The sequence below is a fragment of the Solenopsis invicta genome, chromosome 13, assembly GCF_016802725.1.
Source record: "Solenopsis invicta isolate M01_SB chromosome 13, UNIL_Sinv_3.0, whole genome shotgun sequence".
Taxonomy (NCBI): Eukaryota; Metazoa; Arthropoda; class Insecta; order Hymenoptera; family Formicidae; genus Solenopsis; species Solenopsis invicta.
The window spans coordinates 2226254-2248797 of record NC_052676.1 but is presented as its reverse complement, the minus strand read 5'-3'; the positions used below and the strand labels follow the sequence as shown (position 1 = coordinate 2248797).

Here is a 22544-nt window from a genome sequence, read left to right as displayed (position 1 = left end):
AAACTTAGACGTGTCAGAACAGCTGCAGCACGTTAGAACTTTTCCGCACGTCTGTCTCTGCATAGGACGAGATATCCGCTTGGTAATACTCATTTCGTGTGGGTGGTGTGTGTGAGTGATATTTCTTATCACCGGCCGATGTCCTGATTTCGTTTGTTAGAAATGTTTCTCTTGAATTATATATAATCTGGTAAAGAAAAAAGGATTTGCAATAAGATGATACGATAATGCTCATGATTTTCATGTGTTATATATATATACTTTGAAACTATTTCATATAAACGCAGACACGCACACACACATACACACATGAATATCATTTCTGTTTTGTGAAGTCACCGAGACGTCTCTGTTATCTTCAATTCCTCTTACTCTAGTCTCCAGTCTTATTCTAATGATAGAGAACGAAAATGTGGCGCGCATTCCGTTTCACTTTGTTTTCTCACTCTAATGGAACATGTGGAAAACACGAGTAACGGAAGAATAAAATAAGAGAAAAGTACATCATTTTGCCGATTCATAAAACGGAGATCACAATGTAAAACCAATGTGGTTATTTCGCACAGATATGAAACAATATATAAAATGTACAAAATGTGTTTGAGAAAAGATAATAAGAGAACAAGTATCTTTATTCTGTATATTTGAATTCATTTTCCTTTTCTTGATTGGTAGAATATTTCAGTATTATTGCGTTTTATTTGTGTGATTGCGAAAGACGTCGGTAAAGAAATTGCAAGTTTCAATACTCAATGGTACAAAACTTAATTAATCTACATTATTTTACAACAGCGAGAATGCGTTTGGAATCGCGTCATAGTTACGCAGTGTGATAATTAATGACAATTAAACATCATCGATTAAAATTGCCTTTATGTTAATAGTTATAATCCGCCGATAATAGTCGAATCCGCCGATTTCCAGAGTTCTTCATGAATCTTGATAATATTTAAATATTTTAACATTTCAATTAAATTAGATTTTTATAGAAGCAATTTATATACAAATTTAATTTACAATTACAACATTATATTAAGTACATATTAAATTATACATTTTTAATAAATATGTACATATTATAATTAATATTATACATATTAACCCTTTAAGTACTATTGACGCGTAAATGCGCTAAGAAGAACTATTATTGTTACTCTGTCTGCACAGAATATTTTTTTATTGCGCTGTTTCATACTGAAAGAGTTAAACGGATATTTCAGCTTAGAGAACGAGGTTGCTAATTTTGGAGAATTACTTTAAAAACAATTAATGCACATATTGTTTTACGCTTTTATATATTCACTTGTATTATTATTAGTAAAATGTATTAACCAAGAGTATCAATCGTAAAACAACGATTAATGATTTAATAATTTCCAGACATAAAACGAGTACACATTGCTTTATCGTGCTATTAAGCGTAAAAGAACAAATACGTCTATAACTTTTGGATATAACATACACGTTTGTTTAATCGTCCAAACTAAAATTGCAATATCCATGAATTAACTATTTTTTCATGTGTTGAATTTTATTAAAAAATTGATATTTGTTTTTTAAAACCGCATTATTTAATAATTTGCAATATTTTTCATTAATTGTAATGTACACAAAAATTGAAATTGATAATTTCAACAGTTTCTGAAAAATGGTGTCAATCAACTTAAAAAAAAATTTAATTCATATAACATAAAAAGTGATAAATATTTAACCAAAATTTATAGATATTTATTCAATATATACAAGTAAACGTGTAGAAGTTGTGCAGAAGTTTTCTCCAAAAAATTCTCAAAAATTAGCCACTTTTTCATGCTCTATACTAAAATATTCCCTTAAACATTATTATATATACAGCCATGTCCATACAATTATTAGGCGAAATATATTAGACAAATGAGTTCTGTTACTTATAGTAATGTTAGAGCATACTTTGCCATCTTCCTACTTTACCATAAAGAAAATATTTGAAAATGAAGTCAAATATTTTCTCAATAGGATAGTACTTCGTGTCACATGGCAAGCAAGTGTGGTTTGAGCAAGATGAACCCTTAGATCAAGAGTTCTGGTTTCAACCTTATCGAACATTTGTGAATCTTATTCTCTACAGTCAAAATCTGATCGATTTGTTGACAATCTCTCAGTAAATTGCCATCTGAGTAAGATATAAAAAAAATTAGAATGCCTAATCATTTTGGACATAAACGTATAATATTAATTATAATACATACATTAATTATACAAAATGTCTCCTGAAATTCGCAATTTCAGATACTATAATGTATTAGTGATCGCATAATCATTAAACGTAATCTGTGTATGTGTGTATGTAATTGATCAGTTTTATGATCTTATATTTCAAAAACTACTTGAAGTAAAAATTTATTTTTTTACTTAATTTTTCGAGAAGTCAGTAAATAAAATATTTATCCCCGAAATATGCTACTGTTTATCTTAAACTCTTTTACTCCTTATTATGATCCTTCAACTCTTTAATAACTCTAATAACTTTTACTTATCAAGATCTTTCAACTTTCTAATCAAATTTTTATAACATTAGAAACATACACAGAAAAGAGGACCGGGATTAAACCAAAAACTCACCGATTACAAATCAATCGTTTTTATACGGAACTATCCTTAATTTTTCTAGAACTGGTTATATTTTGAGTTGCGAATTACGGAACATCCTGTATATAAATTATATCTTTTGTGTCTTACATCTTTCAAGATCATTCTATAAATTCAAATAAATATAAATGATATGTTAATTCAATTTCTCATTGAGAATGTGCAATCAATTTTTCATTGCTTTTATCAACAAAATTTTATTTTCAACTATTAGTACCATGAAGGATTAGGGAACCAACGGATTCTCAAAGGGAATACTAAAGTCGAGATCCTTATCTGCGATCCCTATATCTGTGATGATCGCGAGAAGAACGGTGATCGCTGTGCCGACTGTGACGACTAGCCGTCCTCCATAGAAACTCGTCGACGCTTCTTTCGTAGCTACGCTTCTCTAGTGCCGATGCTGTCGCACTATAATCTGGAGGCAGTGGTAGACCATCATAATATCTGGAAAAAAAACATCCATTTAATTTTACGTTCGTAATAGAAAAATTTTTGTTTAAAATTTAATGTCGCACACAAGAAAATTTTTTATCTAATATTAAAATTCCACTTTTATGTACCTTAATTATAAAATAAATATATTTAATTCTAATTTAATTTTATGTCACTAAATATTTATATTTAATTTGTGCTTCACGCAAAAATTAAATAATTCAAGTGGAACAGATTTAAAAAGTAATATTAGATAAATCAGTTTCTAATGTAGTTTGAACTATTACCTTGGAGGTGGAGGGGGTGGTGGCAGAGTATCGTACGGGTGCGGGCCGTAAGGCGGTAATGGAGGCAATTGATGTTGCATGGTACGCATGTAGTCTGCCACATAAGCTTCTGCAACCGCGGCAACACCCAATCCACTTCCATAGCCCCTAAAAAAGAAATTAAGGAAAAGCATTATTAGTAAATTGTGAGAATTTATACATCTGTCTCTGAAAGACAATTTAATAATTTTGCAGCGTGAAATATTTCAGCATTTAATAGTGTTACAATACTAAATTACAATATTAAATTTTCAAAGCTAATATGTATCCATTGTACAATTTTAAATGCTGTAAATAATCGATATATTAGATAATCGTACTTTGAGTAAGGCGAATCGCCTCGATTGAACCACGGCGTATACCGATAAGAATGATCCCTAGAGCTCCTATTTCCCGTAATATCCTGAGATCCTCTGGCCAGCGATGCTAAACGCGATCTCGAGGTCAAGAACAGTTTGCGTCCTCGTCCGCCTCTTCGTAAAAATCTACTAGAACTGCCTATGGGCCTTTTGTCACGGTAGCGCGATGACTTCACAACATGTTTTCCTGCCTCCTTGGACTTTCGCAAAATAGGCGTCATTTCAATTCCTGTAAACACAAACAATATTTATATGCAATATGAGATAAATATATACAAATTGTATGTATGATTTATAACAACATATTTAGAATAAAATAAGATTTACAAAGTATCTTAATAATTTATCAATTTATTAAGAGGTAATATTCGCATATATAATCGTGGCGCGGAGAGTTGTGTCTACTCTCCATGCAAAATTTAAATTCAATCAGCAATGTCGGATTTTATCCGATCGCTATCTTTCGGAGCACAAATTACTGCAAAATTTTTTATCCCGTAAAAATCTTTAAGTAAAAACCGATATTCGGAACCGGCGTTTAAACTATAGATATATCAATATAAATTGTAAAAAATGCAAAGCACAAAAACATATTGAGGGATCATCTCTCAAAAGATTAAGGATGAAGAACGTTCTGTTATTAGCAGTTACCTTCATCTTCTGGAAATAATCTACATAATTCTTCAGCAACTCGGGGCTCGATTTCCTGGCCGTCTCGGCCAATCTTGACTTGCTTACCGTCATTCCACGGATTGTACAAATGTAACGTCGCTGTAAACGGCAATTCTTTTCTACAGATCCAATCGACTTTAAATACACCACCTAAAGCCTTTGCTGACAGTCCAGGAGGCAAAACCTGAAATATATTTCCATAACATTAATTCCTCTTTTTTACAATGTATACATATAATTAATAAGAATTTAATCAAAAGATATCCTTCTATTTACAATACAAATTAACTTCAATAATAGATGATAAGAAACGATTTTTTTTAAATATAACTATCAATGTTTACTTTTTTAAAATTAATATTTAATCTTAATTACTTGTTAATAAACACTTGGGTAGCTTCGTTATAATCTACTAGTTCATTTTTAGACAACAGCATCTTGTAAATGTAAAAAATTTGAGAGATAACTGTATGAAAGTTTTTAATCATGAAACTGTTGTTATATGATTGTTTATTATAACGTTATGCATTTGTGCATACCCAAGAGACTGGGCCAGCATCTCTTCTCGATTCCGTGCTAAGTCTCGCAAAGCCAGCGAACTTTCCCGATTCCTTCACGGAAAATACTAACAAGACGTTTCGCGATTCTCTATAGGCTTGATTCAGATTTGCTTCGTTTTGTGGTAGAGTGCTCCACACTCCCTTGGCTTTGGACAGCGTCACGTTCTCCGCATTATTGGACTTGATGATGAAGAATCTGACAAAAGAGACTTCAGAATATTTATTCCAACTCTAAATAATTAAAAGCCATTAAAATCATTAAAAATACATAATTTCTAAGAATGTAATTCCTTTTATATTGTATAAAACATGCTGTTAAGGTAAATATATAATTTTGATTATCCTATTTGATTCAATGTAAAATTGAATAAAATTTTAAACTACATACATGATATGCAGCATTATTTTAATGACAGACATCAATTTTACATCAATATGTAACAGCTAATAAGCAATGCCCATATTAATTTAAACAATTTCAAAACTTAATTTAATAAATTAAAAATGAAAAGAAAATAAAAGAAAGTCAATGAGTCAAATTGATTAGATGGGCTGGTAGATTTCAGATTCTTGGAAACACACAAATTAATAAACAATGCCATAGCTGAAACTAAATTCACATTTAGTGTATTCATGTAAAATTAAATTAACATTTTAAAAACATTTCAAACAGGATCTTGTTATCAATTCAAAGCAACAGCTACTTATTGTCCTCATCGAACCTTGCGTCTCTAAACAGGTAATTCAACTTGGTAGTGTAGTCATAGCTCTTGGTAGTGCCCTTGCTCTCCTTCGACCTGGCCCGCTTGGGCTCAGGACTGGATGACTTGGAGTCTCTGGATCTCCCCCGCTTATTCCTATTCCTCCTACTGCGTTTGTTGTCACCGCGCGAGGACTTGCTGGAGACTGAGCTGATGGTAGGATGACTCGAGTCGGAGTTGGAGCTGCTGGAGGAGACCTCGCTGCGCGTGTCGTACGTCTCGTCCGCGGCGATCCTCAGCTCGTCGCCGTTGTCGTTCTCACCGCAGTTGAGGTTCAGGTTGTCGTCCGTGTTGCTGCTGCCCATGATGACTGTCACTCACCTGGGAAGACTGTCCCCCCACCGTAATCGTCTGCTGCCGCCGGTCGATCGTCGCTGGGCGTCCTGCAACGCACAGACGGGGGTGGAAGCCTCATTACTATGTCGTGACGCGCGCGGGGGCACTCTGGCAAGAGGCACGACGTATCGTGACGTTTCTCGTACATCTTACGACAGTAATGCGGTAGCGACAAGGGACTATATAGTAGTAGTAGTAGTAGTAGTAGCGGTAGTAGTAGTAGTGTACAGCGAGGATAGTTCGGGGTTCCCGAATCGAGCGGAGAGTCCACACTGTCCCGGAGAGCGCCGCGGCGGCACCCGGCACTCTCATCGAGCCTAACACAACAAACCGACAGCAGCGGGGGACGACACATGGCCATCGCCCACAGGCTCGGGGGAGGAGGGGGAAGATGATCCGCGAGAGAGATCCGCGGATGGGACAGAGGATTACGACGGAGGCTCTACTACCAGAGTCCTTAAACAACAACAACAACGTCGCGGCGACACAACCCGTGCACGGAGAAGGAACTCGCAGCTGTTCTCTAAGGAGTCTCTCTGAAAGCACGGGGAAGAACTCTTTTTTTTTTATGTTATCTTATACTCTTTTCACCCGGATTCTCATCTCGCCTCGTCCTAGTTACTTAATCCTCTACGCGCACTCTCTCCTTCCCGCGAACAGAGGTCTACTCAATGAACAACAACTTTACGACCGTTTTTATTCGCCGCGTCACCGAACACGTCAAGAGTCCGTCGGAAGACTTTTTGTTTTGAGTGGATTTTACAATTCCCTTTTCATTCTTTTTTTTTAAACTTTAATTATCTAGGAAAGAGTTCGTCGCAAAGCGATTTAGGTCACTAAATACGAAATTTTCTCGTGGATATACAGTGCTCTCCCTCCCTTTCTCTCTCTCTCTCTCTTTCTTTCTCTCTTTTCGAAGTCCTCGCGATATCTTTCGGTTTACTTTTATTTATTTATTTATTTATTTTTTGAACGAGTCCTCCCGAGGGCTCGGCGCACACTTACGTGACACCCTTTGTCCCTTCACTGACACACTTCACACCGAAGCACGCTCGGGGGATTTTGTCCGACGCACAGCACGGCACGGGCACGGAGCACGAGCACGGAACACGGTTCCCGGCCTCGTGGCAGTCGCGGCGCGAGAGCGATGTGTCTCAGAGGAATTCCGACAGCGATAAACACTCGCTCACACTCGCTCACGGACGATACTGGACGATACGTTCACGCGTCATGGCGTCCATTGTCGTCCATCGGTGACGTGCCTCTTTTTCTCTCTCTCTCTCTCCCTTTCCGAATCAATAAATACTTGCGTTCTCGCGTAGCTGCACCTAGCTGCACCGCGCTGCTCTCTTTCTCTTTTGCGACGGCGCGCAGCGCGGCATTTGAAAATTCGACTGACGCCAACGAGAAAAGTGAAGTTGGCCATGCTTTTATCCATATAAAAAATTATATAACTTTATCTTAGCTTTAACTTAGATTATTGGAATGTGTATTATGACCCAGCAAACGAAAATGAATTGAAATAAATTTATTTCGACATTTTCGAATTCGCGCTTCGGATTTGTCGATCCATTTCAGCCCGTTATTCCTTCTTTCAGTCAATTCCTTCTTCAGACTTTGTTTATTAATATAATAATTAAAATAATTGTACAATAATAATTATAACTGTAATTATTTGTAGCGTTGGTTATTTTAAGTGCAAAAAACATAACGTAGCACAACGACATAGAACAGACCTGACGACTAGTGGCCAACTTCGCTCTGAATTTTGAACTCGAATTCGTAATCAGCTGCAGTCAGCTGTAGCCAGCTTCATGCTGTTTATCGATTGACAAGTATTAGGTTTTCCTCCTTTTTTCAAGAACTCTTTAGCAAACAATGCTTCAGATTACGAATATTGTAATTACAATGCGATTCTCTGTGTATCTCGGTCGTAATAAAGTATAGAAGTTGTCCATAATTTTTTCTGCTTGTAAATAAATGTTCAAGATCTGTCGTTGAGGTTAAGTTATGGTGAACTAATACGTGTAAAAAAAAATATGTCATTGAAGGTAATTTTGTACGTTCTTCATATTCATGTAATTTTTTTATCTCAAAGTATATAATTCTTGCTTAGATATATTTAATTTTTATATTTTAATTATATTTAATCTATATTCTTTTATTAATATTAATTCTTAATTTGAATGTCTTTAGCTGCATACAATATTCATTTAAATTCTTATAAACTTATATTGTATTTTAAACTTATATTGTTCAATGTATATGTATCCATATGTTTATTCATAAACATATGGATACATATACATTGAACAAAATTTTTTTCAATAGATGACTTGTTAAGTGTATAGTTATATTATAAAACTGAATGCAAGCTGATATAAAGCTGAATAATGAATTTATTTAAAAAATAATAGAAACTAATTCCAAAAATGGTCAATACTTTTTTTTAAATTTTGTTTTATTTAAAATTTGTTTTTAAATTTTTACAAAAATTTTCAATAACACTTACGTGTTCTTGTTCCTGCATTTTATTTGTATTTATTCCTGTTTATTAAAATTTATTTTTATGCATTTATATCTATACATATAAAATTTTCCTATTGGCCAGCCCAAAAACGAGTATCGCAAGTCCATTGAAGACTACCAAACTACAGCACCTGTACAGCGTAGAATTGGTCTCTACTGGATTCTGGCCACATTGAGAGTAGCCCTTACTTTTGCTCCACAAACCGGGTACATTCATCCTGATGAGTTCTTTCAGTCTATCGAAGTTATCTCTGGTATGTCAATATTCTGTTATATTTCAGTTTGCCTTTATTAATAATAACATTTATTTTTTTCCCACAGGAGACCATTTTGATATTGACATCCACAAACCATGGGAATTCAACGCTACCTTTCCAATACGTTCTCCATTTATTCCTCAAATTGTTGTTGGTTTTCCTTATGCAATTCTCAAAAGATTGTCTCCATATACATTTCACTTCCTGGGATTGTCATTGAGGTCACCATATTTCTTTGTGCTCTTTCCCCGGCTTTTTATGTGTGCGCTCTCCTTCCTGTCGGATTATTTTCTGTACAAGATATGCTACATGTACGGGCAGAACTACAGAGTCAGACTAGTCACGTACGCCAGCTCCTATGTAATGCTCACCTATGCCACCCGTACGCTGTCCAACTCGATCGAACTGGTGCTAACCGCCGCGCTGTTGTACTTTGTTTCCCGCTGCATGGTGTACTCGGATAAAGTACGTCTAATTTCTTCAAAGATTAATCTTTCATGATAGACGTTAACGTTAATAAAAAAAAACTTCAATTATTGTTTGTTTGCATTGTTTTAATAATTTTGCCATTTTTTATCAGGTGATGTTGCAGAATGATTACCTCTCCATGAAGTACAACAATGCGACGACCCCAATAGAGCGAGTCAAGTACTATAAGCTCAAGGCGATGTTGCCCTCGCATTCTTTGAACGACTGTTTTGCACTAGCCACGATAACAGTGATAGGGATATTTAACAGGCCGACTTTCGTCGCGTTTGCTCTCGTTCCGATCTTCTTCTGGCTGCACAGAGGACTGAACTCGCAGAGCGTCGGCTTTAAAGACTTCCACATCAGAATGCTCGTCTTTATTCTCTGTGGATTGCCGGCCGTGCTATTTTTTATTCTGGTTGACAGTTTCTACTTTGGATACTTGACTGTAGCCGAGATAAGCCACTTTGAGATCGGAATCAACAATTTTGTGGTGACGCCAGTCAATTTCCTCAAGTACAACGTGAACACAAAAAATTTGGAGTTACATGGACTGCATCCCCGTTTCCTGCACTTCTTAGTGAATGTTCCGCTGCTGTTTAGCATTCTGGGGATCATCGGATTACTGACGTTCGCGAAAATGATACACAGGTGAGTCACATCGATCGATGTGAAATGTTTGATCGACAATAACGTTTAATTTCAGCGGATTGAAGGGGCAATGGCTGCATTTACCACGCCTGCAGAGCATCGTAGGCCTGATGACATTTACGTTTATCGGTCCGGTCGCTCTGCTGTCTCTCTTCCCCCATCAGGAACCCCGATTTATAATTCCGGTGCTTTTCCCGCTGGTGTTTCTCTATGCGCCCGAGCTGAGTCAAGTTCCCAATCTGGATATCGTAGATATTCAGATATCAGATCAAAGATACGATAACGAAAACAACGGTAATGTCAAACCGACGACGAGGCACAAGTCTAGAAAACTGATCCTCTGGTACATCAGCAACTTACTGCTGGCCTTCTTCTACGCTTTCGCGCATCAGGGCGGAATTCTGCCACTCACGTCCCACGTCATGACGGAGCTAAAAGCCAAACCACATCTCACTCACGTGCATTTGTACACCTCGTACAGTTACTCGCTGCCCACGGCGTTGTTACAGCTGCGCAACACCCGCAGGATCTACCGCAGCAGTAGCAATCACAAGTATAAACTGACGCAGGACTTTCACTTGTACGAGCAAGGTTCCAAACCTCTGCCGTGGGTGATTGACAGCATTGCTTGGAGGATCAGGGATTGCGAGGAGAAGTTCACTGTAAAGAGAATTCCCTACAGACTGTATTACGCGCTACCGGCCTCGGCGACGAACAAGTTCACGGAGTTATCGCGCAATAATTCGTATCCATTTAGGTTTCACATAGTCAAGACTTTCTATCCTCATATCTCCGTCGAAAAATTGCCATCGTTGCATTTACTCGATAGACTGAGGTATTTGTTAAGTTTGCAAGGTAACAGCATTTTTAGCAGTATCGTTGCAGTTGCGAAGGATGTTAATGAATATATCGAACAGTTTAGATTAATATTGCTAAAGATTGAGTACTTAGTGCCTGAATCAAAACAAAATAGGCGCAATAAATGAATAAATTGAAGAAAATGGTTAATAATTATATTATAATCATTTCTTAAATTAACTCGAAAATTTGTATTATTTCTACACTTCTAAGATGTGCAACATAATAGTAATATTATAAATAGTAATAATTATTTGATGATTTATGGTGTATAATTATATTAAAGTTAACTAGTCAAAGAAACTAATCAACGCGAAGAAAACAAAGAGTATTAAATTAAAAGATATAAAAAAATTTACAATATTATATAGTAAATAAATATTATATATTTGTGTTCGAAGAAAATGTTATTTAGCGACATTTGTATAATTTTTGTAACTTTTTATACGATTAACGGAGAAAGTATATCAAAATAATTAAATTTTAATTACAATTAATTGAAATTATATAAAAGATAATATTAAATAAAAAATATATTTTGTATATATTAAGAAGACAACTAATTAAAAAATGAATTTCTTTGGTGATTAAAAAATTTTAAGTCAAATCTTTAAAAATTATATAATATATATTAATAAAAGCTATACGAGATAAATTTAGTAAATTTTTATGACAATTGAATTCGATTGATTTAATCAAACAAAATTTGAAAATAAGTTCTGCAATTATTAACATAAAAACTGCTACTGATATATGTAGAACTACATATATGTAGAACTATTTTAGTTGCATAGTATTTTAAGTACATGTATTAAAAATAATAGGCAGAATTCAATTAACAAATGGCATGAGTACAAAGTTCCGCATTTTTATTTTATTTAGTACAGCTTCTTTGACAAAAAATAATTTGTATATAAATATATTTTATTAAAACAAATAGTTCAAGACGTTAGCATTTTACTGTGCAAATATACAATATTATATACAGAGAGAAAAACTCGTTTCCTAAGTAAAGGCAAACAATCTAAATTGCGAGTGAGAATAGATCAAGCATGGAAGACAATGAGACAGAGGTTTTGCTACGTCACATTCCTACATAAAAAATATAAATTATATGCGCGATTTATGATTATAAGACATCTTATAAGGACTAATAGAATATTAAATAGTAATATGAAGATAAACTGTTAATTAATTGAAAATAATTTTTATTTCTTTTTTGTTCAATTTGAGAATTATTTAACAAGATATATATTTAAGCATCTCTGAAATCTGTGATTCTCTTATATAAAAACTAATTAGGTATTGCCATTGTGAATGATAAGATTGAAGGCATATAAATAAAACAAAAAAAAATAACAAGATATTTTCTCCCATTGCCTTCCCTTCTCTCCCTTACTTTCGTTTGAAAATTAACATGTAAAATTGAGTATTTTGACATTGGAAAGTTAAAATTATATATTTACAAAAATTAAATTTTTTCTGATATAATGATGTGTATAATACTTAACCTTATTATTGTTCTATTATGTCATGTGAGTGATTTAGTGAACCTATTAGTAGAGATTATTCTTTCATCGGAATAAAATATATATATATATATTTTTTATATGTATATAGAAAAATATAATATACACAGTGTACCGAAAAATTTCAGTAAAGGAATATTGCATATACTATAAATTAATTGTGAAAGAAATAGACATCTCGGAACTTTTTTCTTATTGAGCGTTAAACTTTTTCGGAACACCATGTATAATTTTACAATTAACTCAATACGAGGTATTTTTAATTCAGTACATCTAATAATTTCTATTAAATCATTAATAATAAATTATTTCAGTACATTAGTAACATTTTTAGTTTGATTATTTTCAGCAGTCGTGTTATTTTCATTGGCTCATATCTTTGTTTTTCTTTTAAGGATATCTTTTAATTTATGAGAAATCGCTATTTGTTTTCATACAGTACACATATCTTTAAAAATTGAACATTGCAGTTAATTGAAAATTATTAAAATTAATTATCTTCTTAAATTTTCGATTTAATTGTCAAAATTATAAAAGAAATAATAGCAACTATTTATAGACTTTAATTACATTGCGATATTGTTTTATATTTATTATTGTTTTTAGACTATTTATTAACCATTTTCTTGTAAATTTTTATCTTGTTGCGCATCATGTTTAAAAAACCACAATCCCGAAAGATATATATTTTTTATTGAATTATCTTAAATATATTTCTTTAATTGCTTAAGGCGTGCTTATTCAGTGCGGCTCTCGCTATAAGTCCAGGGAAGCTCTTCATTAAACTTGCTTTGGTAAACCGCGTTTCTCGCTGCATATAATCGCTAAAAATGTAATAATTAATGTAAAAATTGTTACAAAAATTTTCTACTTTAAAAATATGTTACTATTTGTTACTTTTTACTTCAATTATTCTATTTAAAAAAAAACAAACGTTTAAATGTTTTAAACATTTAAACGTTTAAACGATACTTACAGGATTATCAATATAAGCTTCGCAACCGTAACACCAGACTGAAATATCGCTGAAACTGAGCGTAAGAGGATGCTCGTGTTCCTCCGCGTGCTCCATCGCGTGCCGATTAATATTGCGGGCGCAGTGCACGGTGTAACATTGCAGGCAGATCCAGTTTTCCTCGGTCCTGTCACATTCAACACATGGTACATTTACGTTGATCCCTCCCGGGGGAACATCGTTGAGCGTGACTAAATGCGGACAGTCTTGCAGGGGGTAGACAGCGAACATTTCGCCCGCATTCAGAGCCTGCGCAAAACAAAAAAAAATATTACATTCATTACATTCATTTTCAGTCTTTTATTTGTTATCCACACATATACAAAATAATAAATATCAGAGTATCCAGAAAAGTTGGAGTCAAATATATGAAATCACAACGGACCCGCGAGATAGACTGTGACTGACTGACTGACTAACTGAATGAATGACTGACTGACTGACACAAGTGATGATGATTAATATTATTTAATATACAACTTATATATAATATTTGATGATCAATAGAAAATAATAGCTAAGGCTGTATGTTGTATCGTAAGAGTTTTACCCGAAGATTTTCAGAGAGATACTCTGAGAGAGTAGTGGCTTGTGTCCCACGCTGTGAAGACGACGCAGCTTGATCATCACGGTCCTCGCGTATGTTAGAATCTCCTTGCTGGTTGTCTCTCGACTGGTTCGTCTCGTTCACGCATTTATGTATACTTTGTGAAACTGCCAATCAAATATCGTTTACCTCTATCAGAATACAATATAATTACTTCTAATTATAAATTAATTAAAGTGAATTTGGTATATACCATCCAGATTTTTCGCCTCGTTCTGCTTCAATTCAGGATTCCTTTTCGCCTCGATCGCTTCACTTTTCATCGTGTGCAATTCGAAATTTTTTATCTTAATATTTTCCACTTCGCACGTTAGCTTCGAGATTTCCTCGTCCGTCACTAGATTCAAGCAGTTCTTGTCAATAGCCAAGTTCAGCTCGAGTTTTTCACTTTCAATTCCCTCCAAAGCAATCTTTGGTTCCATTTGTTTTGGTTTATCCGCGTTTCTTCCTTGCTCCTCGTGTTTGTTAGGAACCGTCTTGAGTTTAGGAAGTACCTTCTCTTTCGGTAAGGACATTCCATACTGCAGGTTGGACCAGAACTTTTTATGAGTCCTCAATACGTTATTGATGGAATTGATCGCGCTGGTGCAAGGAATAAGACTGGGATCTAGCATCGGCAACGGATCACCCAGCAAGGTCTTGGTGCACATGGTCATCGCGTGCGAGATGGAGTTGATGTTGTAACCTCCTTCGAGACTCAAGATTATACGACCATTGGCCAAGGACGAAAGCCAATGAGTTAAATGACCGTAGAGTTCTGGGCTTACAAGACAACCTTATAATAAAAAAAAGAAATTAATAAAACAAAAATAGTAAATAATCTTGTAAAAGCAAAAAATGAAACGCTAGATTTGGCGCTCTATCACTGTCATAGTAAATTAATGAAGTTAGGCAATAGTGTGAGTCGCGTCGACTGTATATACATACGTAGTGTGTATATACATACATATACATGTTGCTCTTACCATGAGCGCCATGAAAATAAAATTTTTTTTAAACATTAAAATGTTTTAAAATATGTTAAAAAAAGTACAAATACATTTTAAATTATTTATGTACATATTTCTATTTATATATATTTATATATAAAATATGTAATACATGTAGAAAAGGTTTTTTAATATAAAAGAACTTTTATAATAAGTTTTATGTACATATGTGTAAGCTCTTTTATGTTGTTTCTTTAAAGTACAATTTAAGTAAATATACGTAATTTAATCATGCTATATCAAATATATTTACCTCCAAGTGTATCGCCAATACAAGCATCAAATCCGGCCGAAACCAGAACCAACTCTGGATTAAATTGGTAAGCGATAGGCATCACAACTTGCTGGAAGGCCGCTATATATTCAGCATCTCCCATTCCTTTCTGTAAAATCGAATTCGATACCTCAGAGATGTACACTTTATTAAGTTACAATATTGACAGTACTAAGTGCTAGACAGTTACTCATCGAATTTCGGAGATCACGTACCGGGAGAAATATTTTCGAATGGCAAATAAATAGAACCTGATATAAGAAATGTATACAAACAACAGTAGGTATAGAACTTTGCACAGACCGAGCACAGAGTAAAGCGACATAGTGAAACTAAGATTAATACTTTTCTAAACAAAATAAATGTATGTATATTTTTTTCACCTTGTTCCACGGTATGTTCACATTGAATCCCTCGCCTGCGTTTAAGCCAACGTTCGTATAATTAGCGATCTTGGAATTTGGAAAGAAGCTTCCGTTGTCGTAACGATGAACGGAGACGTAAAGAATTCTTGGATCTTCCTCGAAAATAGACTGCGTCCCATTTCCATGATGCACATCCCAATCTATTATTAATACCCTATAAAAAATTTATATCATATTTTTCTAACCTAATTTATTTTTATTACTATTTAAAATTTTTAAATAGTATTATGTACCTCTTTACAAGATGAAATTGTACAGCATACATTGCAGCCACGGCAACGTTGTTAAATATACAAAAACCACACGCATTGTCTTTTTCAGCATGATGTCCAGGCGGCCTCACGATAGCAACTCCGGATTGGCACTCTCCATTTAAAACTGCGTCCACTACTTGCAGCAGAGAGCCGGTGGACATGCAGGCACTCGACCACGTTTCGGTGTGAAGATAAACGGAATTGTAATCCGAAGCTTGCTTGTCTAATTCCTTGAATTTTAAAGTTGATGTCTGTTTAATGTCGTCGATGTAGTCTTTTGAATGGACCAAAGCTAACTCTTCTATTGTTGCACTCCTTCCCTTTGTGGCACAAAGAAATCGTAAATTACATTCTGGTTTTCTTCTATAAGATTTTTATAATTTTCATATTAAATTAAAAAATTTGATATTGAATCAAGAATTTTTTTAAGTAAATTGAATTATACAAATTAAATAATCTAAATCACTATAAATAGATAAAATTAAATTTAAAGTTAAATCAAATACACAGATATGTATCGTCGTACTTGTAATAAATGGCATCGTTGTAATACGCCATGTTCTTCGTGATTCTTATAAATGCTGGAGATGCGACTTGGTTTTTCTGGATGAGAATTGTCAGAAACGTTGCAATGTTTTTGCATTTTTTCATCATAGACGATACATACTCTATGGGGTGCTTTACGCAAGTTCGTTACTGTAAAAATAAATTAAAATTTTAATAATAATAATTAAACAATAATCAAATTTTAAATAACTTTAAAATACAAATCATATATTTTTTCTTTTAGTAAAAATCTTTGAGTAATCCATTCACATTTATCTTTAACATAATTTAATTTTAATAAAGATTAAAGACAATTCTTATTTTTAATGAAATAAAAATCTTTTAAATAGTGCAATAAAATAAAATTCAATGATAAGACACAAAATGTTAGAATATCAAAAAATTGGTGCAAAAATCACATTACCACATGCAATAAATAGCAAATAAAACATATATTAGAATCTATTTAAATGTGCGTTTCTAATTTTTTCTATGTAGAAAATAGTGCAATTTTTTAACACTTACATTGTATCAGTTCATTCAATTTTTTCTCCACAGTCTCTAACGTTTCTTTGCTTTGTACAGGATAGCAATTTCGAGTGTCATACTTGTCCAGTTTAACTTCATTACCCCTGAAACAGAAGGAAACAAGCAATTTATAAAATATGTTAACATTAATAATTTAAATAATTATAAGATACAATAAAATAAAAATAATATGCTTTTAACTAATATTAATAAAAAACATTGGTAATTTGTGTAATTACTTGTATGTAACCATGACTACATGTCGATTGGCAATTTCCTCTTTGTTATGTGTTATATTATTGATGCTGTATGTGTCTTGGTACTGATAACACTTCCAGTATGGTTTATGCGCGTAGATTACATTCAAGATAGTCTCACGTATACTGGAACAATAAGAAGCTTCATAGGATATAATGAGAAAGGAGATATTATTCCTAATGTCGATGCACTCACACAATAAAAATTATTAATTAAATACATTCAATATACAACAGACTGTTTACCTTAACGATGGTAAATCAAGTGTTTGTAAAATCGGACATGGATCGCCTAATAAAGTTCTTAAAGTCAATGCCGCACCTTCTGCTAATGATTTCAGGCAATAACCACCCTGTATATCAGAACATAGTATTTAATATTTAAATAATACACAAATAAAATATAAATATTTATTTTAAAATATATTTTCTTACCTCTAAAATCACGGCGACTTTTCCATTTGCCAGACTTAATAACGATGACAGTAAATGTGAATAACATGCTGGAGTTATCAGCATTTCACCCTGTACGTTGATACAAAGTTAATTATCTCAAGTGGATTTTATTAAATAATTTCTAGCAAAAATTATAATTTCAATAATATAATAAATCAAGCATTGCTACTTAATATTTATTCATTATATTATTATATTAGGTAATTTTATTGCCTCATATCTTTCCTCTTTCTCTGCTTTTTATCTTTATAAATTTGTACAAAAATTTATAAAGAAAATATATATAATTACAAAAAAAGATTATTCTAAACAATTTCTGTAATTTATATCAAATAAAAGTGTTATTGATAAAAGAAATAAATACAACATAAGTAGCATGCACAATACATCACTATAACACAATATAATAATAAATAATATTATTATAACCTTTTCATCGCCCAATGCGGAATCATAACCAGCAGAAACAAGAACGAGATCTGGACAAAACTAGAGAAGAGAAATAAAAAAGAATAGTAGTGAATATGTGCAAATTTACCTCTGGACAACCCAGAGCCGCATCGTAACCTGCTGATACTATTATCAAATCCGGTTGAAACTACAATGTTAATACTTTTATTAAAAGATTAATTTAATTAATTGATCATTTTATTATACACTAATAAAGTAAAGGCTGCATACTACGTACTTCGTAAGCCATTGGTAATAAAACTTGCTGGAAAATCGCGATGTAATCGGCATTAGTCATGCCGGTTTTATTTAAAGGAATGTTAAAGTTGTAACCCTCGCCGAGGTCCTCTCCAACATAATGAAAATCAGATTCCCTCAAGTTAGGCCAGAATTCGCCATGCTCGTAACGATGTATCGAAAAGTAAACTACACTGTAAAAAAAATTTTTAAGAAATTGTTAATTTTATTGGAACAATATCTTAAAAAATATTCATTATTTAAAAAAAAAGAAACGTACCGCGGATCATTGTAAAACATTTGTTGCGTTGCTTGTCCATGATGAACATCCCAATCTACAATTAAAATTCTATTCGCCAAACCTGAACTTAAAGCTTTCTCTGCTGCCAAAGCTACATTGTTGAAAAAGCAGTAACCGCAATATTCCGATTTCATTGCATGATGACCAGGTGGTCTAAAACAATATTATTATTTACAAACATTAATTACTGAATATTATATTAATATAAATATTAATATAAATTAAACTAACCAAACACAAATATATTTTTTAATTAAAGATAGATTGCAAAAAAATTAAATTAAATATTTATAATTTGTATATATTTTTTATAAATTTATATAAAAATTTATAGAAAATATATAAGTACAAAAATATATATACCTTATAGCACTTTCATAATTTGTATTAAAGTTATTTACAATATTTATATTTTGTAAAAATTTGTATTTTTATCTATAGTTTCATATATTATTTTACCTGATAATAGCCATGCCATTTTGTATCTCGCCTTTACAGACGCTTTCTACTAAATTGGTCGTTGAGCCCACAGCTAATAAAGACAATCTATAAGTAGACTGTAAAAATAAAACAGAATCATAAATGTTTTCAAGATCTAATATTGTTCTAATATTTTTGTAAATATTTAAGAAATAATATCAATCAAAAATCCTATAAAAAAAACTTTCTGCATTTACCGGGTGGATGTAGACACAGTCGTACTTAGACGAGAGCAACTCCAAATTTTCAAAATCTGTAGAACCGTCCGTTGCCTTCAAGATATCAATCTGTTTCTGACTGTGCTTGCTCAAAAGCTCGCTCTCCGCGGCGAGTCTTGGTTCAATGAGTCTACATCGCTGCACGAGACCCAGCTCCTCACATCTTTGCAAAACTCGCGTAAATCTGGCTGGGCACTCAGGATAATTTGGATCCCAGATGCACTCATGCTCGGCCATGCTCCGATCGAAAACGAGACCAGTCTCTTTCCGCATCGTTTTGTACGTATCAATCACTCGTTGATATATGTCTGGTATAAAATTATTGTTGGATTTCTTGTCTGATAACTGTCGCCTGACTGCCTCTTGCTTAGCGGCTAATAGCGCAGCCGATGGATGAGCCTGTTGTATTAACAAAATTATTATCAGAACACTATGTAATACAAAAATTTTAAAACATCTTGAAATATGTTTAGAAAAAAATAAATGCTTTTAATCATTACAATCTAAGGTACTTGAGTTAAACAAAATTTACTTAATCTGTGATTTTTTGAAAACTCTCCAATATAGTTTTCAAAAATAGAATCTTAAGTTTCATTTAATAGTTTAAAAAAAATAAAATATTTGAGTTGAAGATTCACTTAATTGGTTTTATTTTTTGAAAACTCTAGTAATACAATTTTTAAAAATAGAATATTAAAAAATTCTATTTAATAATTTTTTAGAAAAATAAATTAAGCTCAAACACTTTATTATATATTCAAAAAGATATTTTTACAAACTTTTATGATGTGCACATAATTTTTAACAAGGCAATAAATATATTTACATTTTTCGATTTTCCAGGTTTCTTCATTTTCTTAGTATTCGCAGTTAACATGTTTGTAGCAGTTCTTTGGCACTTGCTGGAGTTCTCAATCACTTTTAACAGCTCAATTTCGCTGTCTGCTAGTTGTTTAGCAGCAGTAAACAAATCTAGATTCACTGTAGATTCAGTCTGTAAAATTTCATTTAGTAAATTTTTAATGTAATAAATAAAACATAGTTATAGTTTTATAAAATATAGTTAAAATATAGTTAAATAAAACATAGTTATATAAAACACAGTGCTTGCCAGTTACAATACAAATTACATAGTTTACAGTTATAACAAAAATTTTAAAGCCTTGAGTTGCTAACTAAAAAAAAAAATAAATTTGTTTCAATGTTGAAATTTTTTATTAAAAAAAAAAAATAGTTTCTACAATCTTTAACGTGCAACAATCACACAATTCTTAGCTCTGTGCGAGTCGATAAAGGAAAATTCTGGCAGATAAAAGGAGAGCAGCAAAATAGACCTGTAGAAATTTTGATCAACTAAAATTATATTTCTAATAATATCGTTCTTTTTGTACACGACGCTAAGATCTATCCCAACAAATATAAGACTTTACATTGCAAAAAAGACTATTGGTCAAGATACAGGCGTTGAACAGACAGACTGTCCTTCTATGGGTATATGACATGATATATAGGTGTACCCCTCCCCACATATGCGTTATCACTGTTATTAAAAGCCGGCGATAAGATAGCGATAAACTTCGAACGCGCAGAAATTTCTGATATTGACAATAGCACTTACCATTTGTTCTAATTATTAAAGGAGGATCTAGATGTCGAAACAATACATTTTTAGGTAAACATTGACTCATCGGACAACACAAGTCACATATTTGATTCGATTTTTTTCCCAAAATCAAGTTAATGAGGAAATTAAGAAAATGATAAGGGAGTTAAACACTTTAACATTCGGATCGTTTTAGCTTTTTCCTATTTTGTTCTTGTTTACGCCAGTATTTATTTCTGACGAGATACAGCGGCGTGGGTAGTTGACGTCAAGATGGTTGTGACTTAAGTATGTTCGTTGTATGCTGGACTACACAGCGCTTTCGAGTGCAGTGGGTTTTTTTAATCCAATCCGAATTGGATTAGAGCCACTTGCACCAACGCCGATTAACTTAATCGGCTGATTTTTCTATCGGAATTAATCAATCGCATGTGTCGCTAAGTAGAATTGACCTGAAATAATCAATCACATTTGATACTTAACCGGCAGTTAATGACGCCATATGCCGGAATCGGCCAATTAAAACTTATTATAGAAAATATGATGTCATTACTACAGGAGAAAGTAGGTAACATCGGAGAAATGGCGCCGTCCGTCCGATTAAACGGCTCGAAAAATTGTCGGAATTATTAGGAGTACAGAATTAGCGAGTAGGTTTACTAGATATTTAGGGGTAGAACATTTCCCCCTCCATAGGGAGAGAAGCTACGCGGTAATTGGCTAAATCTACAATGATGGCTTCCGCGCCGGCCAATGAGAGCGCTTAGCGTCGATCAATCAGAGCATCGGTACATGAGTAAGAGTCGCCCCCGCCACAAAGACGCTGACCAATCAGCGCGCCGGTACGATTGATAAAGGTGGCCCCGCCACGAAGACGCTGACCAATCAGCGCGCCGATACAATACTCACCTAGCGTACTTTAGGCAACTTCCTTGCCTATTCTGCTCTTCTAATACTTCCTGATATTTCAAACATAATATTTTTCGGTATTTTGAACGCTGCGAGACCCAATTCTTGCCTACCTTATTTATCGTCACATCTTCTAACAACTTTTACCGATTTTGTAAACGATGTTAATGAACGCATAATTCAATTATTATTTTTAATTTAATTTAATTTAATTAACTAATTTTTCTTGCAATATGTATAATAAAAGCAATTTTTATTGAAAAATTTCTTGGCCTACGTAACATTAAAAGGAACGTTTGAGAATCAAAGTTTTAGTAAAGTAAAAGATTTTAGCAACAATTTTATAAAATGTTATTTTACAATGAAACTTTGTGTAGAAGCCTTTGCTAATTTTTATTATGTTTTCTTTGTTAATATATGATAGATTCATTAATGTAACACTAGCAAGCAAATGAGCCTTATAATTTCGTCAAAAATGAAAATGGTGGGCGTTCTCTGAATAATAATAATTATTAATGTCATAAACCCACTTCGGATTGGATTCAAACTCACTGTACTGCATTGCACTCGAAAGCGCTATGTAATTCAGTAGTGCATGCAATAAACAGACTTGAATTGTTATAAAA

At 33.2% G+C, this 22544-nt stretch overlaps 3 protein-coding genes across 6 annotated transcripts; 1 reads left to right on the top strand and 2 right to left on the bottom strand.

Annotated features, from left to right (window-relative positions):
* Positions 1-234: 234 nt before the first annotated feature.
* Positions 235-7349, bottom strand: LOC105202228 (YTH domain-containing protein 1). 2 transcript variants are annotated; one of them, XM_026137627.2, is made up of 7 exons: positions 6224-7349; positions 5703-6124; positions 4960-5176; positions 4400-4604; positions 3710-3977; positions 3351-3497; positions 235-3075 (listed from the first exon to the last, which is right to left on the bottom strand). In XM_026137627.2, the coding sequence occupies exons 2-7, from the start codon at positions 6044-6046 to the stop codon at positions 2901-2903; spliced, it is 1356 nt and encodes a 451-aa protein (XP_025993412.1). In that variant the 5' UTR covers positions 6047-6124; positions 6224-7349; the 3' UTR covers positions 235-2900. The 2 variants fall into 2 exon arrangements, with proteins under 2 accessions (XP_025993412.1, XP_011168938.1); XM_011170636.3 differs by having other exon boundaries at positions 7083-7348.
* A 767-nt stretch (positions 7350-8116) lies between these two features.
* LOC105202227 (GPI mannosyltransferase 4) lies at positions 8117-11289 on the top strand. The gene is made up of 5 exons (XM_011170635.3): positions 8117-8128; positions 8689-8860; positions 8928-9328; positions 9444-9982; positions 10038-11289. Exons 1-5 carry the CDS (start codon positions 8117-8119, stop codon positions 10966-10968), a joined length of 2055 nt encoding a protein of 684 aa, XP_011168937.1. The 3' UTR covers positions 10969-11289.
* A 399-nt stretch (positions 11290-11688) lies between these two features.
* LOC105202226 (histone deacetylase 6) lies at positions 11689-21376 on the bottom strand. Of its 3 annotated transcripts, none has more exons than XM_011170633.3 (19): positions 21025-21376; positions 20233-20400; positions 19386-19805; positions 19168-19265; positions 18688-18861; positions 18409-18601; positions 18259-18318; positions 17700-17789; positions 17511-17617; positions 17247-17390; positions 17005-17111; positions 16460-16629; positions 15913-16253; positions 15638-15833; positions 15234-15363; positions 14185-14766; positions 13935-14098; positions 13346-13633; positions 11689-13193 (listed from the first exon to the last, which is right to left on the bottom strand). In XM_011170633.3, exons 1-19 carry the CDS (start codon positions 21025-21027, stop codon positions 13107-13109), a joined length of 3522 nt encoding a protein of 1173 aa, XP_011168935.2. In that variant the 5' UTR covers positions 21028-21376; the 3' UTR covers positions 11689-13106. The 3 variants fall into 3 exon arrangements, with proteins under 3 accessions (XP_011168935.2, XP_025993378.2, XP_025993376.2); XM_026137593.2 differs by lacking the exons at positions 18259-18318; positions 21025-21376 and adding exons at positions 18150-18209; positions 20837-20963; XM_026137591.2 differs by lacking the exon at positions 21025-21376 and adding an exon at positions 20837-20961.
* Positions 21377-22544: the final 1168 nt, after the last annotated feature.

What these genes read in the sequence shown, in the direction of transcription:
- LOC105202228 (XM_026137627.2), bottom strand. Translation starts at nt 6,046, where the DNA reads ATGGGCAGCAGCAACACGGACGACAACCTGAACCTCAACTGCGGTGAG. An exon ending in ATGCTGGCCCAGTCTCTTGG is followed by an intron (nt 4,605 to 4,959) that starts GTATGCACAAAT and finishes AATATATTTCAG; the next exon opens with GTTTTGCCTCCTGGACTGTC. An exon ending in ATTATTTCCAGAAGATGAAG is followed by an intron (nt 3,978 to 4,399) that starts GTAACTGCTAAT and finishes TTGTGTTTACAG; the next exon opens with GAATTGAAATGACGCCTATT.
- LOC105202227 (XM_011170635.3), top strand. An exon ending in GCATGGTGTACTCGGATAAA is followed by an intron (nt 9,329 to 9,443) that starts GTACGTCTAATT and finishes ATTTTTTATCAG; the next exon opens with GTGATGTTGCAGAATGATTA. An exon ending in TTCGCGAAAATGATACACAG is followed by an intron (nt 9,983 to 10,037) that starts GTGAGTCACATC and finishes GTTTAATTTCAG; the next exon opens with CGGATTGAAGGGGCAATGGC.
- LOC105202226 (XM_026137593.2), bottom strand. Translation starts at nt 20,935, where the DNA reads ATGTGGGGAGGGGTACACCTATATATCATGTCATATACCCATAGAAGG. An exon ending in TGAACATACCGTGGAACAAG is followed by an intron (nt 15,364 to 15,637) that starts GTGAAAAAAATA and finishes TCGATTTTACAG; the next exon opens with AAAGGAATGGGAGATGCTGA. An exon ending in CGAGGCGAAAAATCTGGATG is followed by an intron (nt 14,099 to 14,184) that starts GTATATACCAAA and finishes TTTGATTGGCAG; the next exon opens with TTTCACAAAGTATACATAAA.